Source organism: Vanacampus margaritifer, chromosome 1 (assembly GCF_051991255.1).
Source record: "Vanacampus margaritifer isolate UIUO_Vmar chromosome 1, RoL_Vmar_1.0, whole genome shotgun sequence".
NCBI classification, from domain to species: domain Eukaryota; kingdom Metazoa; phylum Chordata; class Actinopteri; order Syngnathiformes; family Syngnathidae; genus Vanacampus; species Vanacampus margaritifer.
In genome coordinates, this window is record NC_135432.1 from 55815348 (window position 1) to 55833235 (window position 17888).

Sequence of the window (17888 nt, forward strand, 5' to 3'; positions counted from 1 at the left end):
GTTTTCTGAAGCGGAGCTTTGATTGGTATGTTACCTGAGACTTGAGCAACTGTGATGTCATTTTCACTCGACTGCAAGTGGCAAAATGGCCGCCTTCTGATATTGTTAAAAAACTGCTGGATTTTGCTGCTTAACTCATATTCCACTAACGCAATATTAACCAGAATGCCGTATTTACTGTTTAGACCAGCGGGGCTGCATAGAACATAATTGTTGTCAAGCATTTTTCGGGGTGGGGGGGGACTTTATATTGACTTGGTGAAGCATAAGGAGGTGAGTGGGAGGTTGCTTTTGTGCAATATGTCACCAGCATACGTCATGTAAAAATCTATTCTTACGCAACCACTTCTCACAAATTTAGTGGAGGGTTGAAGCCAATCAAAGAAACCGTAAAATGTTGAAGTCAATCTAGGAATTTGATGATTAATCATTGCGAAAACACCAGGTTGTTTTTCTTCAATTGTTTAGTGGCAGAGTGGGAATGTTATTTCCCTGAATTTGCTTAACCTTTAAAAAAAAAAATGAACCAGCTATTTTGGGCTCTGCTTCTATTAAAGACAATAATGCTGTTTTTCCTGTGTATGGGACCGACCTGGCTCAAAACAGCTTTAAACTTTATTGTCATTGGCAAAAGATTATACTGCTTCAATAATGATGACCTAAACCACTGCTGGTTTTTACCCTCATCGGTCAAGCAAAATTCATCATCCTTGCCATGTAATTGTCATTTCAGGATGTATGGCTAAATATGAAAAAATAAAAATAAACATGCATGCTAATGATAGTTTACCCCTTTGCTGTGCCTCAGATGCGAATATGAATAGGTTACGCCGCATGCCGGACACCGTTTTGACAGTTTCCCACATTACACTTTTGAAGCGGAAAACCAAAGATCAAGGCAGGTGAAGCTGAACCACCGAGCACAGTGCAGTGGAAAAGCCGCATATGACACAATCCCTTAAGTTAAGGAAGGAATCTACTGTTTAGGATACCTGGCATCATTCTTCGTCTTTGGCAGAGGTCTACTCTCTAGTTTAAGTATGCCTGGAATGACTATTGGATTTTATCTTCTATGTGACGTGGTTGAAAAAAAACCCAGCAATTTAATCATGGGATTTATTTTTTACAGACTTACACCTTTGTGAAGGAACAAGGGTGCCATAATGAGTAATCTATCACCTCTCACAAATCATTAACTTAGTGTTCCTGTGAGCGCGGCCCGCCCTTGACTAACCAAAACCGCGTACCTTTTTACACACACATTGATCGCCTCCCAGACAGTGTGACTAAGGTATATATACAAGGCAGGTTTGCATACTGTGGCTTCTGTAGTCTGACCTTAACAGGTGTTTAAATATTTTATTTCATTTTGCATACAAGACCTGCTCTCCGTTACTCAGTAACAAATAACGACTCGGCTGTCTGTTGTTCTACTTTTGTGAATTTGCTCTGATTAGGTTTGTAGCCATTTAGGAATCCTTTTAAAAATGTTGTCACTTTGACCTAAGTCGAGTACATTTTATCAATCAGTCAGTCAGACATTTTGACTTAGTGCTACTATTTAACACATGGCCAAGGTCTTGGGTTGATGTTTCATATCATGTTTATCAACAACAATTGCACTTTTTACTCCCCCATGCACATTAGAGGCTATTTCATCCCTCTGTGTGATGACTTCATGTTCAACTCCCTAATTGAGAGATATCTGCTATTAAAAAAAAGAAAAAGAAAGAAAGAATCCCTACAAGCTTTAAAGATACTTGTATTTGGAAACTTTTATGTGTAGTCTCACACACTAACAGACTAAATGTTCTTTTTGTTTTGATGTTCTTTTCTCAACACAAACTGACTTAGTCGTCAGTGAAATGGACTTCACTTTTCTTCAGTGAAGTGCTTGTCAGCCCAAATCTATCACTGGTAAAGTTGATTTTTAGGCGTGTGTGTGCGTGAAGTCCCAACACACGCTCTTATCTCTCTCTGAGAACTGGATTTTCTACTTGCAAGACACTTGGCCAGCGCAAACAATCTGCTGACCGGAATGAGTAGTTTTAAACAAAGGTGAATTTGATATGTGTTGACTATGATGTGCATGTAATGAACACATTCTAATTCACCCTAAGAAAAAAAAGATTTGTATTTTTTCTTTCTTTAGATACAACAAGTACCTAATCATGATAACTTTTTTTGTCATGTCATGTATATACAGATTAGGGGTGTGAATTGCTTAGTACCTGGCGATTCGATTCGTATCACGATTCATAAATCACGATTCGATTCGATACCGATTAATCCCTATGCGAATCTATAAATTGATTATTGCGATTTTTTTTTTTTAACTCAAATTTAGAAAATACTAATCAGTACACTTGTACATGTAGACTGTAAGATTTGTATGAAAATGTATTTATTTATCTAAAAATTCAAGTTGCAGTCTGTTTCATGTTTGAACAGCACTAAAATCAAGTACTAAGGCTTAATGTCCCATTAATATAACATTCTTCCATGCTTAATGTGCCTAAAAAAAATGTTTTTTATCGGGCCCTAGTGTCAACATCAGGCATTGACATCTTGGACGGATACAAAAATAATAATACAAATTTTAACCGTGACTTTGGTTTGAATCCAGGTCACCGTCCGCGTCTCCATTATATCGCTGATTTTAGGACCACTGTTTATTATGGGGTTTTCCAGAATACAGGCAAGCCCAAATTTGGAGTTGTCTGCCTTCAGTGTTGTGCTGCAACATGCGAGGCAGCACTGTGGTCTATTGGAAGATAGGCAGCATCATTAAGCGCTAGAAGAAGGGGCAGAGAAGGTCCCCAACTGAGCTAAATAACTAATGGTCCTTGTACCCACAGAGCAATGAGAATATATGCCTGTGAGTATTGTATGCTTTGTTTGCATGTGTTGCTGAGCCACGTGTGTCAAAGTAGCAGCTTTTAAAGGTGTATAATTACTGTAACATCTTTGTTCATTTTTGTTCAACTGTGTATGGTGTTTCATATTAAGCATTAAGCTAGTAGAGTTCTTTTGTTGGAAATGTTATGATTTCTCTTAGTTGTTTGAATATGAAATGTTTTATTCTTTCTTGTTTTAGGTGTCAGTTTTATAGTAAACTTCAACGAGGGGCGAAAAATAGCAAGCACACTTGGCATCTTTTTATGGAAAAATGTGCGAGTGAGAGAGTGAGATCAAGCACTCGTAATACTTTTTAAAAAAGTATTTAAATGAGTAGTGTGTGTTTGATCTCTATATTGTAGAGGTCCACGTTTTGGGTGGGCTGTGAATGTAGCCCCCACTTAAAACAAAAGAGTCACTGTATATTTAACGGTCTATGCTTTCATTGTCTCTGTCATTTTCCCAGGGTGTTTTTTTTTTTTATATGGCTCCAACATTATTTGTGTGCGTATGTGTGTCACAGACTGCCATATTTCAGTGACTTCAGTCTCGCAGAAGGTGGTCCATCTGTCTGTTGACACTGCAGTCACATTGGCATATATCTGATTCATATTGGATTTTTATCCACATTTGGGAGAGGCCTAATTCTGATCAGGAGATATTTGATTCCATGCATCTTATTGGAATTATGGCACTTCAGTGTCAAAAAGTGTCAGAGTTCAAAAAATGAAACTGAAAAAAAAATCAGAATTGTATCACTTTGACCATGTTGTGTAAATCCACCATAGTCAGACATCTATCCCTTGTTTGAACCCAAAGCCAGATATTCTATTTTCCCCACAGTTGGACCTCAGCCAGCCTTTGGAAGAGCAGGGTCCCCTGGACGTCATCATCCACAAACTGACGGACCTCATCCTGGAGGCGGACCAGAACGATTCTCAGGCTGTGCTGCTGGTGCAAAGAGTGCAGGTATTGCTGAATCACAACGACAACAAAAAGAGCACGTCAACATCCTCATTAGACTTTGCAGTTTGTAGTGATGTAAAGACAGCTTCTCGTCATTTTTATTGTTCTTCCCAAAGGGAGAAACATCTCACATGGACCTCATGGTCACTCATCCAAATGTTACCCTGTGGTCATATTCAAAACTTTTTTATTGTGATCAAAACTTGCTAGCAAGTCTCATTGAATTTAGGGCCGATTGGAAGTTTGTCTTTTGTTTTATTCAGTAGACACAAATTCATTCATTTGCAACCTTCCTTTTGTTTCCAATTGGCAGGGCAGATGGCGACGGTTTTGAGGTTGGAATGTTTTTTGAATTGAAGCGAGGGCTAAACCTTAGTTTGTTGAGATATTTACCTGAGCATAATATTCTATCAGCGTTTGTATTTGTGATCATAAATACGTTTTTCCTTGGTGGCTGCTGCAAGCATGTTTGTTTCGATGACTGACAGCTTATGTTTGAAGTGGTCAATTAAGTGACCTCAGCCGTAGATTTGAACCTCTGGCCAAACCTGATCTGCACTGTGAGAGGAAAATGCAAAGCATTTAACAGCCACTTGTCTTTTACACCTCCCTTCTCATCTTGTGCTGGATGTGTTTCTTCCTCCGAGATGCAAAAATCAAATGTGGATTGTCCTTAATGTCGATGTGTTCCACTAAACTCCTGGAAGATTAGTATGGCCTTTATTTTTGCCGGCGACATGTTTGATTTACATAATGGGCTTTCACCAGCATCACCCAATTAGATCTGGGTAAATCCTAAAGATGAATTCTCTTCAGAGACACAAAAAGACATCTCCATTGCCTGCCTTTGTTGGACGCATGTTTAATTTTAGGCAAGGCGCGCGTGTGACGGCGCTTTTTTTTTTTTGCTTTTCTTTTCACGGAGCTGTGATGTGAAGAGGCAGCCTATTTGTTTAATGCACACGTCAGCCAGCTCCAGCTGACAGCGTTTGTGTGTCAGGAAAGAAATTGCCGGGAAGGTTGGCGGCGAAATCCACCCAGGCGAGATGGAAGCGGAGATGGAGCGCCGTTACGTAAAACAGGCAAACCCCGCACTGGCCCAACTGTCGGCCGTGCAGGGGATGCTGTGATATAATCCACACAGAGCGGCTGGCATACATCGCATTCTCTGTGGAGTGAGGCGTGCTGACCCTTTAACGGAATGTCAGTGTTTAGATGACATCCCTGAATGTGTCCCACGTTGGCACTCCTTTTTGCATGCTTTCCATGTGAGCCACAAACGTTTTAGTTGTAAATGTCACAAGAAGCAGCCAATAAAAGTGTGAGTAATCCTTATGGACTGTATTGACTTCATACACCTTAATCTGACGTGTTCAGTGAGAGAAAATGGAAGAAAATATAATATTTCATAGTGATGGGTTTGTCAGGGCCAATACCGATTATTAATTGGCAAGGAGGCCAATTGCAGTAAAATAAAAAATATTAGCTTAAAAATAAAAAAAGAAATAAGCATGTTTATTAAAACAACTTTTCCAAATTGTCAACATGTTATTTGAATTTAAATACAACAAATAGACAGCTTTTGTTTTAAAATTCTAACAAAAAAGTACAGAATTATTTCCCAAAATTTTAACATAACTGAAATGTTAACCTTTGACTTATTTTTGTTTGAATTTTAACAAATGCAAAAAAGCAGCATCTCTAATAAAGTTAAGTGACATTTTAAATAAATACATCCTAAACAGTTCCAGTTTAAATGGATCTCTTAAACTGGTATCTCTGTGCTTACAAATTTTGGGTTCTCGTCAGAGTTTGCCAAAGGTTTCAAAAGATGTTCGCAAACAGTGTAAATTTGTCAGAACATGATCGAAATTTTGTTGTGACGAGTAAAAACTGTCTGTGAGAATCTTGGCAACCTTTTGCAACATTTTACAAACCCTGAAGAAAACACAAAATTCACTAAGTTCGCAAATATTCGCTGCATAGAGAGAAAAAGAGCTTCAGATTTGTAAAAAAAAAATGGCAGATGCCGATATTCATCAAAATGTTAAATATCTGCACCGATAATCAGCCCGGACTATAATCGGTCTATCCCTATTATTGGGACTCTTCTTCGGATCAATAAACACCCAAAAATTAATTGCACTATGTTGTATGCGCCCCGACTAGTCTAAATGCGGCCTTCTAATTAATATTGTGTTTATGGAATATGAATTAAACCGCAAGATCCAATCATTTTCATCCATCTCAGGGGGGGCGGCCATTTTGCTCGAGCAACTGTGAAGTCATTTTCAGTCGACACCAAGTGGCAAAATGGCTGCTGATATTGCATCAGTATGACCAAACAATGTATGTTATTATGTCATTTTATGTTGTTTTTTTTGCATAAGACACTCCTCAGCTCCCGATCCCATCCAAAGTTTTCAAACTTGTGTTTGTTCTTCAGGACTACATCGATGCCCACCCCGAGACCATTGTCCTGGATCCCCTGCCAGCTATCAGGACGCTGCTGGACCGCTGCAAGTCTTACCAGCTCATCCACAGGATAGAAAGCTGTATGCAAGGTGAGAACCGAAATGAAATCCATCCACACCAGATTAAGTCCAGCAATAAATTTCAGTGAAATGTGCATTCCTCCTAAATACGATTATGCGATCGTTCCATGTGCTCCTCACGCTATGCCGACGGTGTCATGCTAGCTGCCGGAGCTCTGTCTTTGCTCTCCCCTTCCACCATTGACACCTGGCTAACGTATGACCCACAGTGTTGCTTATCCGCTTGAAATATGCCCTGGTCGTTTCCGCGCAGATGTTTAATCCTCTCGCCTGCGGGGCTCAAGGATCCACACCGTAACTCCTGTCCCCCCCTCCAAAAGACGGCAAATGCGTCTTTCCATTTCCTGCCGTATGTTTGTCACGGGCAGATCAGAACCTGCCGCCCTCCTCTGCTCGTTGTCGAGTCCTATCAAGTCATCAGCGGGCCTTTTGACTGGAGCTTGTGACGACACAGGCACATTCTCTACCCACTCACTGTAAACACACCTGTGACTCATGCACATTTCCTGCCGCACCATACATGGCAGGGAGCCTTTTAATAAAGGTGAGCGGCCATGTGTGTATGCCGGGATGTGGTGATTAGAGATGTTTCACATGTCGCCTGTGTCGTTTCCCAAAATAGAATCTCAACAAGACGTCTTTTTCTCCAAACACACACGTTGAACGTTATGTAACGAGGAATCGCTGTCCCCCTCTGTGTACTTGATTTGAAAAGGAAGACCCCCCCCCCACCCCACCCCCACCAGCAGCAGCAGCAACACTCTGCTTCCATCAGTGCTGGTGGTGTTGGGCCTGCATGCCAAACCTCCTTGACAACTGTGGTTTGCTTTAGACACAAACACTGAGAGAAAGACGTTAGAATCTGACACCACACCATCAGCAGGCCTTGCTAGCATTCAATGCAATGGCAGACTTAATTTGACCTTTTTTTATCTGTTGAGGAAAAGTGACTGAAAGTGTGTTGGAGTTAAATGGAGGTTGATCGCAGAAGACTAATTTGCTTTCATAACCACTTCCTGATTGGGGTGGGTGAAAATAAAATCTGATTGTTTTCAAATCCGATTGACCATTTGACGTATTATAATATCAAAGTTTTGTTTAGTTTTTTTCACTTTGGGGATATTCTTTATTACCCTTGATGCCAGACAAGGTTTGAACTATTTTTCCCCCCAAAATTTGTATCAACTTCTACAGAAATATATATTTTTATTTTTTATTTTTTTACGGATAGTAAGAAAAAAATTATTTTCGATAAAAAATATTTATTTACTCTAAACATGTATGTGCAATTCATCCTTAACTCATTCACTCCCAACCATTTTCACTGAAGCAACCCCCTTCGCTTCCGGCTGTTTTACCGGATTTTGACAGATTTTGCAAGGCCCACAGAATATTGTGTTCTATTGCTATAAAAGCGTGGAACCTCCCAAAATAAAGATTAGAGTCTCTTCTTTCATCAGGAAAAATGGTATATTTGTATCTGTTTCCGTTTTGCAGCAATTAGCATTAGAATATGGCTAGGCTTCATCATTACTCACAAATCTAATTAGAAATGTGAGTAAAAATAGCTTTTTTTCAACATGGCCCTGGTTGATCTCTTTTGCTCTGCTGCCACCGGTTGGCCGTTTGTGTAATAATGACCATTTCTTCAACCGTTCTTTGCAGTTGAGAGGCTTCTGTATGCGCTAGCATAAAAACAAATGATAAATGCGTCTTTGGGCCACTTAAAACATTTAAAATAGGACATATTTATACAGATTTTTTTTAGAGCAAATGAGTTCATAAATCTTGTCCTGTCCTGTCTGGTGTAAAATTCAGTTCAGAATGTCTCCCATTTGGAAGTCAGCTACATAAAAATAAATAAAAAAATCAAACTTTACTAAATATGCATTTTACTGATTTATTAAACAGTTTGTCCTTTCTCCTTATCGATTCTCACTCATTTGCACAACATGTAATAGAGAAAAAAATAAAAATGCAACCATAACAAATAAAAGTACAGGAGCTTGATATCACTAAATACAACCACCGCAAATTTCCTTCCCCACTACTTCTCCACATTGCTGTGTAGAAACAAAAGTGTGTCCGTTTTTTTTCATTCTCTACTTTTGAAATGTAGAAATGGCCACCACGTCCTTGATTTAATCTTTTAGAATAATTCTGCTCGAGTGATCGGTTCCTTAGCGTGGGTTAAACGCGCTTGTTTTTTAAATGCTACCAATACATCGACCAAGTAGCTAATTTGGTTAACGCAGGCTGCTTTTGTTAGCTAGTTCCGTTTTTTTCTTATGTTTTTTTTTGTCGTGGTGTTAGTGTAGGCAGTGCACTGAAGCCGTGAAAAAAATAAACTCAAATTAATCGATAGCCAATCAATTGCTCAGCCCTACTTCCTCATCCTTATCAGCCTGGAGCACAAGGTCCCAAAGCAGCTTGGACCGCCAGAGAAAAGTGTTTAAAAAAAGCCAGAGAGACGCGACTCAGAATAGTATTCAATAGCAGGATGCACTTGAAGTGCTTTCGCTGGAAAATTAATCTTGCTTGTGAATATTCTCATTCATCTGCGCCGTTTCATTCCCAGAGCATTGAATCGATCGCAACTGGGCTGTTCTGTTTTTTTTTTTTATTGTTTTTTTTATTATATCAATTCATCATAAAATGTCTTCAGTTACAGAACATCCAGATGATGTGTTGTAGCTTAAACTAAGCGCAAGAATTAGTGTGAAAAAGCTCGCACATTAGCAGTAATGGATCATTGTCGCCTGGTTTTGTGTTACGGCAGTCGAATCTCCCTTTTGTATACGCGTCCCGTTTTCATAGCTCGGACTGTTTTCACGGGCAGAAACCGTTGTCAAGTCAACAGCTTTTTAAAAGCGCTCAGGATCAAACACTCGGATTTGTTCACAAGAACAGATCGTCTTGAGGTTGCTGCGCCTTCAGCGTTTAATCCACGCGCGGCTCAACATTGCCGTTGTCCTGTTTATGCAGGAGATTAATAATTAATCATAGTTGCAGCACGAGAAAGACAAACACTTGGGGAGTGTGGACACTCATTCCAAGCCGAGCACGAGCATATGACTTACTGGCAGTAATAGCCACATGTCGACATGTTTGTCACATTGCTTTTGTGCTGATAAACAATCCAGATATCCCCAAAAATGTTTCATGAATCTAATTGGAGGATAAAGATAGGACAATGCATAACCATGTATGGGGTCCACTTTGAAAATATCGCAACGTATGGGAGAATGCCAAGGTTTGTGGAAAACAAGCTGTAAATAGCAACGGGAAAAGACGGGCCCTGCACCTAAACAGCAGCACGCGCGCTTCACGTAGCGTGAAACGTCCCGTCTTGCATGCTGAGAAATTCCCACGCTCCAAAACTTGGATGGCGTATTTTGCCTGTCAAACAAACGTCGTCCTGATGAGATGCCGGGATCGCTCGAGGTCCAATTCAAGGTTCTTGGCTACAGTAAACATTTTACACTTGAGCCTCGAAAGATCCATTCAGGGACGCCGGTCCTATTTTTCACATGGGAATAATTGTTCAAACTGTCACTCTCAGAATATGAATTAACTTCTTAATTGGGTCACTGATGTGATGTCCTTTTTGAAAGTAGAGAAAATCAGATATTTAGATCAGGTATACGCGGGCCAGAACTGACCCATCAGAAGGTCCAATCTGGCCTGTATAGACAGAACCCAAACTTCACACTCCACAAAAATGAACTGTTGCCGCACATTTTGCCCACTGGAGGGTGTACTGACGACCACTTAAATGACATTCTGAAATATGATTGTTATTCAGTATTTGATTTTTTTAAAAATTGCCTTAAGAAATTTCAGATTACTCTGCAGTAATAATAAATAGGAGTGTTTGTATAATTTGCACACCAGATTTTTTTTTTTTAATGAATTTTATAAATAAATATTTTTTAATATTAATAAATATATTTAGTAAAATATTTTCATCTGTTGTTACTTAAAGCTTATTAGACCACGGACATACTGATCTGGCCCACTTGAGATCAAATTTGGGTGACAGCGGCCCCTGAATTAAAATGAGTTTGCCGCCCTTGCATTAGAGAAAAATTTGGCCAAGTTCTTTAACAATTGGTGACCTTTTATGGACTTCTTTCAAGTCAAATCAAATCAAACTTTATTGTCATTTAGTATCACGTACAGCAGTGCACAATGAAATGACACTTGGGATCCCCATACAATCTATAATACCATCTATAATAAGATCAATAGGATAATCAATCAGTTGTTTAGAAAAATATGATTTTTTTTTTATTATTATTTATGCGGTGTACGACTGTTGTAAGCCTCTGCATATGTAAGTATATTTTGTTTTCGGTATTTACTTCAATAAAAAAGAATATATAAAAAAAAACTTTAAAATATTTATAAAATTAATAATAATAATAATAATATAATTGTATGATTTATTTTTTAAAATTTAAAAAAAATTGTGATTTGTTTTATGAAAACATTTCCAATATAATGCAAAATTAAATTTTACTTCATGAATTAAGCAATGCAGACATTCATATATTTGACTCAGTTAGCTGCAGTAATATTCGATAATATTTTTGGCAGAGGATGTAGAACAAATGTTTGCGAGTATTGTTCTATTTTCAGTTGAGATGTGTTCAAATATACTATGCTTGATGGATTAAAACTACCGCAATAGCCTGTCTATGGGACTTTGCATGATTTGTTAGTATTAAGTAAGTTATGTGGTTTAAAAATATATATATAATAATAATAATGAGCTATTACTCTTAACTTGGGGTAGCACTGTATATCTTTTGTGACGACTGACCTCTATCTGGACGGCATTGCACTGAAATACTTTATAATGGCAAACACCACATTAGAACTTCTTTTCTAACATTATTGACGGTTGGAAAACTGCTTTCCAATTCCAAATTGTCCAACTTTTGTGGTGATTATTTGTCCTCCAACATGATACAGCAGAGTGAGTGTGTCCTCACCGCTTAAAAGCCCCAAAAAAAGCAACCAATGGAAACGGTCGGTGACGTTTCAAAAGGAATCCTGTAATGAAATCCTGTAAACGTCATCCTCGGCTCCGCTCAGTCTGACGCCAGCACGCGGTGTTTAGACACAGCCCGGTTGATACCCGCCCACTCCACCTGCACGTCCTCTTCCTCACCCCAAAAAGCGCTCCAGAGCCAAAACATCCACACATCTTTACCTTCGTTGTTAGAAATGCTTTCTTTGTGTCGTTTTTCAGCGAACTGACATTAGTCATTAGTAGCCGGCAAGTCGGTGATGTAAAAAGGCAACGCGTTTCCTTAAAAAGACATTAAACGCTGCTATTCCCGTCCTGCTGGAATAACACAGTGAGTGGGACGAGACGGGGGGAGATGAGTGATGGGTGACCCTGTAGACTTCCTGCTTGCGGAGACTCAGCTGCACAAATCTCACTTTAATGGTATTAAGTGTGTTTGCTTGGTGGATATAGGAATTATACCCGTTCATGTCATTGCCCTCTTTAGCCTTTTTGGAGGGGGGGGGGGGGCTCTCTACAATTCAACAACACTGTGATGTGATTTTTATCCTGACATCAGCACTAGTAGAGGGGGCTTGGGCGGGGGGGGGGTGTCACACACTAAACATGGCACTGGAGAGGCGCACAGTTCATAAAAGCTGGTTTATTGTGTTGGCTGGCTGTGGCAGTTTTTTTTTATTTTTTATTGTAATGCAGTTTTCCCCAAATATATTAGCCAACTTTGCAGCAAAAACCACAACTAAGAATATGATAGAGTTGTGTCTTAACATGTAAATGTATCTGAACACTCAAATCATCTTTCACCATTGAAATGAATGCAAATCTCCACTGCATGCTAGCAGGGAGATTTAAATGAGTCACAACATAAATTGCGACACATCCTGAGCTCTGATTCAGTTTTTGAAAAAAAAAAAAAAGACAGCGCCATTTTTCACTTGCACCGAAATAGAACAACCTTGGACATAATCAAGAGATTTGAGTGCAAAAAAAAAAAAAAAAAAGTCATACAGACGTTTGCGTCATTCACCCGTTTGTCTTTGCTGAGGACGAGTGAGCAATTGATCACACGTCAGTTTAATCATCTGTCGGGCGAGCGGTGACTCTTCTTGTCGGCTGCTTCCTGTATCTCAGGACATCCGACGCGTGTATGCGTGTCTACTGCGTCGACACCACAGTCACGGTGCGAATGAAACGGACATTTGAAGACAATGTGTTATTTTCGTTGAAAGTCCTCTCATCTCTCCTTGGTTCTTTTCCTCGCCGCGCCCTCAGACGAGAGGATTTGCTCTCCGCCGTTCATGGTGCTCAACACCGAGTGCAGCCCCGACGTGCTGGAGCAGATCAGGAATCACGGACTCACATTCCCCTTCAGTAAGTCTTCCCGGCTCGTTCACACCCGTTATGAAAAATAATTCATTGTTTAAATTAAATGAATTTATTTTTTTTATGTATTATTATTAAAATAATGAATACTATGTTGCCACCATTTCATTTGACCCTCTTTTGATTTGTCCTCAGTTTGCAAAACTCGAGTGGCTCATGGAACCAACTCCCATGAGGTAAGTGTTGAGTGTTTGCACTTCTCATATCAACTGTCATCAAAAACAAACAAACAAACAATTAATCCCCTTTTTAAATTAAACCACATTGCTACTAGCCTCAACCTAGCTAGCTAGCTAGCGCTAAGCTAGTTCGTCTCTCAGGTCCAAGTTTGCAAACTCCCTTTTGTTTGTTGCTATTAGCTAGCAAAATGGTACTATACGTCGACATGGGCCGAACCCGATACATCCATGGTGATTTCCTGCTCTCAGATGGCCATCATCTTCAGCGAGGATGACCTGAAAGACGTGAAGCCCCCCTGCGTCATCCAGAGTTTCATCAACCACAACGCAGTGCTCTACAAGGTCTTTGTGGTGGGGGACTCCTACACGGTGGTGGAGAGGCCTTCACTCAAGAACTTCCCTGCCGGACCTGCGGGTAAGCAAACCAGCAAGACTTTGGTGGGGGGTGGGGGGTGGTGTTTCCGCAACAAATGAGATTTGTCGCCACCTACTGCTTATTTTGAACAAATACAGTACAGGTATTATATGACTGGCTTTTGCTTTGTTGTCTTTTCAGACAGGAAAGCCATTTTCTTCAACAGCCACAACGTTTCCAAGCCGGAGTCGTCCTCAGACTTGACCTCGGTACGAGGCAGATCTTATGTCATTTTACTGGCACGTTTCAGATGGCATTATGAATGTCAAATGTACATTAAAAGATCAACTATTTTAATGATGCGATAAGTGTAAATAAATCAACGACCAATTGCCTACCAGGGCCCGGTTGTTCAACTCTTGGTTATTTTAACCACTGTTTAACCCCTTCTTAACCCACAGTTAACTAACTGACCGTTAAATATGCGTTGTTCAAAACACGGTTAGTCACGCTGTTAGTAAACCGTTAAAGTTAACCGTGCAGTTTACGGCACTGGTTAGCACAGATATATCCCACAATTCCTCTTTTTGTTTACTTCCGGGTCAGCGAAAGGATTTGGATACAATCCAAACGATCAACCAAACAAACGTTAATCAATCAATGATTGAAGCAACTTTTTGTGGAATAATTTATTATTTTTTAATTCATTATAATAATACAAATTCTACTGTGTGTATTTTCAGTAAATATTTTGTGTAGTATTTTGGTATTTTTGCAGCATAGAATATCGCATGTTTTTGTTTGATTTTGTTTCTCATATTTTTGTTAGTTTTTTTTTTTGGTCTAACGTAAATGTATTTTTGACTGATTTGTATTTTTTGTGTAATATTTTTGATATAATTACTTTTATTTGTCTTGTTTTTGTATTAACATACTTCTAATATATATGTATTTTTTATCTAATACTTGTAATGATTACTAATATTTGTAATTACTGTTTTAAATTAAAATTTATAAAAAAATATTATTATAATGTTAAATTTAAATTAATTTAACGTAAATAATTAGCCGCTATTCACAGTGTTGTTGTCTGTTTGATTATTGACGTGAAAGCAAACAAGAAACATTGCAGGTAAAATCACCATCCACTAAATGTTGGCAAGCCCTCCTCTCTGTCCATTTTTGAAACTCATCTTAAAAAAACACATGCTTGGCACATTGTTTTTGAATGTGCGTGGGAAGTGTAAAAATAAATAAATACACTACATAGAAATGTAAATATGATCTCTCTCTGTATTAGATGTTGACATATTGTGTTACTCTTGTTTAAGAGGGAGAACGTGGAGGGCGTGTCTCAGCCTCCCAGCGACGACGTCATCCGAGAACTGTCCAGGTCCTTGCGACAGGCGCTGGGCGTGTCCTTGTTCGGCATCGACGTCATCATCAACAACCAAACTGGCCAGCACGCCGTCATCGACGTCAACGCCTTCCCGGGTAAGTCTATTCTGGGACGGCGTCATTTCGTCATAAGTCACATCGTTGCAACCTTGTGAGTGAGTTGACGAGCTTCATTTAGAAACTTAGGCCTTTGCTGCCATCTTGTGGCTTCTTTCTGCTGAGTTGAGGACTTTTGTTTGGTCTAAACTAGTACTTTGCCGCCTACCTTTGGGATCTTTGTTCAATGTTGAAGTTAGTTGGTGAGCTTCATTTAGAAAAAAGTAGTGTTTTGGCGCCATCTTTGTGCCAAGGAACTATGCGGAAGTGAGTTGATGAGCTTCATTTAGACAAAAGTAGACCTTTGTCGCCATCTTGTGTCATCTTGATGCAAAGAAATCAGGTTGAAATGAGTAGAGGACTTTCATTTAGGATAAACTAGTGCTTTGCTGCCATCCTGTGGAATCTTGGTGCCAACAAGAAATTATGTTAAAGTAAGTTGAGGAGCTTCATTTAGACAGACTTAGTGCTTTGACACCACCTTGTGGGATCTTTGTGCCAAGGATCTTATGTTGAAGTTAGTTGGGGAGCTCCATTTAGACAAAAGTAGTGCTTTACCGCCATCTTGGTGCCCAAAAACTTTGATGTGATCTGAGGAGGTCCTTTTCTCCAAAAGTAGTACTACTTTGCCGCCATCTTGTGGCATTTTGGTGTCAAGGAATTATCTCCAAGTGAGTTGAGGACCTTTCTTTAGGCTAAAATAGCACTTTGCCGCCATCCTGTGGCATCTTGGTGCCAACAAAAAAACTATGTTAAAGTAATTTGAGGAGCTTTATTTAGACAGACTTAGTGCTTTGACACCACCCTGTGGGATCTTTGTGCCAAGGATCATATGTTGAAGTTAGTTGGGGCGCTCCATTTAGACAAAAGTAGTGCTTTACCGCCATCTTGGTGCCCCAAAAACTTTGATGTGATCTGAGAAGCTCCTTTTCTCCAAAAGTAGCACTTTGCCGCCATCTTGTGGAATCTGGATGCAATTGACGTCCCACCCGTGTCGGCAGGTTACGAGGGCGTCCCCGAGTTCTTCAACGACCTGCTCAACCACATCAGCAGCGTGCTCCAGAGCCACACGGTCGCGCCAGAGCCACCCGCCGCCGGCGAGGCGCCCAAAGGCCCGAGCGGCCCCGCCGCGACCGCCGCCCCCCCGTGGATGGTGGAGGGCGACGCGGGACTGAAAGGCGCGCGCCACCAGCGGCTGGGCTGCAGCTCGCCCATGTCGCCCAACTTCCAGCAGCATTGCGTGTCCACCATCGCCACCAAAGCCTCCTCCCAGTGACTCTGCTCCGCCCCTCCCTCTGGAAAAAAACACATCACAACAGTGACAATAACAATGAATAATAAATCATAATAATTATGATGCTAATGCTAATCTACCTAATCACAACCTTTTCCTGTGTAGTTCTTGCAAATGATGGTGATTGGGTGTAAAGCTTTTTTTTTCCTTTTTTTCTTTCTCATTCTCTCTCTCATTCTCTATCTCTCCCTCTCTCTCTCTCTCTCTCTCTCTCTCTCTCTCTCTCTCTCGCCCGGCCTTTATTTTTTTTTTTGTAATGTTGTTTTTGTCCAATGAGACTTTAACAGTACTGTAATGTGAACCTTTTGGGAAGTCATTTGTATTCTTTGCTGCAATGACGCCCGGCTGGGCATTTTTCAGACTGGGTAAAGATGTGCCACTAGATGAGCAATGTATGATCCCCGAACACCGCGGACTCCTCCGTGAGGGGCGGGAGCGTACGTGCGTGCGTGCGTTTGAACCAAGAGATAAGCTGCCGACTTCCTGAGTGCCATCACATTTTCGACTCGAGTTGAACAGCTGAGAAGGAAAATCTCCACGTGACAAAGCGAACGCAGGAAGACATTCCGTTTCGTTCCTTCTTTCTTTCGTTTGCTTGTCTTCCGCAAAAATTATTTCCATCGTGAGGTTCCTCACAGCACTTTCGCGTCGGTTGTCTTTTTTTCCCCCTTTCTTTTATGCTCACTGCGTTTCGAGCGTAAATTATTCCACTGATTGTTTTAGATCAAAATGTGCCGTCAACACTTTAAAGGAGATTATTAAATAATTAACATTGGTTAATGGGGCAGTTTGCTTGATTGGACTCCCACACACAACTCTTGAAACGCACAGCTGAATGGGAGTCCATCCAGTCAGCTGTAATCGTTTGAAGAGCAAGTGCGGGACATGAGATTTTTTTATTTTATTTTTTACTCCAATGTAATTGTATTTTTTGTTCTTTTGAAATGTACTAAATGAGATTTTATTGGAGAGTTGGGGGGTTACATGAATGACAGCATGTGAACAAATTTATTTACAAGAGGAACAGCTACAAAAAAAAAAAATTGTAAAAGACAAATTGGAGTTAAAAGGGACAGATGTGTGCAAAATGGCCAAAATCTGGAAATTGATCTTCCTCTAAGTCTGCCACAATTCTTCTCCCCGAGGTTAACAGCCTGTTGCCTTAAGTCGGCTGGGAATAAGTGGTTTAAAAAAAAAAAAAGAAAGAAAAAAAAACAGATGGCTGCAATATGACCCTTGTGGGACCCCTGAGTGAAAACGCTGCCCATCCCTGCTGTAAAGTCACATCATCTCACCAGCATTCAGGACATTTTTCCACTTGACCTTCATTTAAAGGCATAGCTTGAAGAAGGCAGGCTTAGAGGGAGCCTACGATTTGTTTTATGTCGCACTTGTACATGACCAAAAAATAAATAAAAAATGTGAATCCTACCTGTGGTCACGTGTACCCCAGTGAGATCATGATCCGCAAGCCTGCTTTCCGCATTTGAAATGTTTACTCCTTGGGTGTTATGTACAGTACGTGTATATACGCCTAAGCTTGCTTCCATACAGTGCGTTGTTTGGTATGCATTGTATTGAAAAGAATCCACAAACTTTTTTTTCTTTTTTTTAAATCAGTCGACTCACAGAGATGAAATAAATGAGTGGAAATGTCTTTTGTGTTTGTGGGTTGCTTTGAATAGTGTTAATATTAGTGAGTGAATTTGATTTCATTCGAGTGTCTAGC

At 40.1% G+C, this 17888-nt stretch overlaps 1 protein-coding gene across 2 annotated transcripts in view; it reads left to right on the forward strand.

Moving 5' to 3' along the window:
* LOC144042351 (inositol-tetrakisphosphate 1-kinase-like) overlaps positions 1-17816 on the forward strand; it is a 29204-nt gene extending 11388 nt beyond the window's left edge. Inside the window, exons 4-11 of one of the 2 annotated variants that reach the window (XM_077555405.1) lie at positions 3742-3867; positions 6311-6428; positions 12727-12825; positions 12973-13013; positions 13197-13431; positions 13573-13640; positions 14703-14865; positions 15867-17816. In XM_077555405.1, the coding sequence (XP_077411531.1) occupies positions 3742-3867; positions 6311-6428; positions 12727-12825; positions 12973-13013; positions 13197-13431; positions 13573-13640; positions 14703-14865; positions 15867-16141 (1125 nt within the window). In that variant the 3' untranslated portion in view covers positions 16142-17816. The remainder of the gene's footprint in view (positions 1-3741; positions 3868-6310; positions 6429-12726; positions 12826-12972; positions 13014-13196; positions 13432-13572; positions 13641-14702; positions 14866-15866) is intronic. The other variant, XM_077555406.1, reaches the window with a different exon arrangement.
* The last annotated feature ends 72 nt before the right edge of the window (positions 17817-17888 follow it).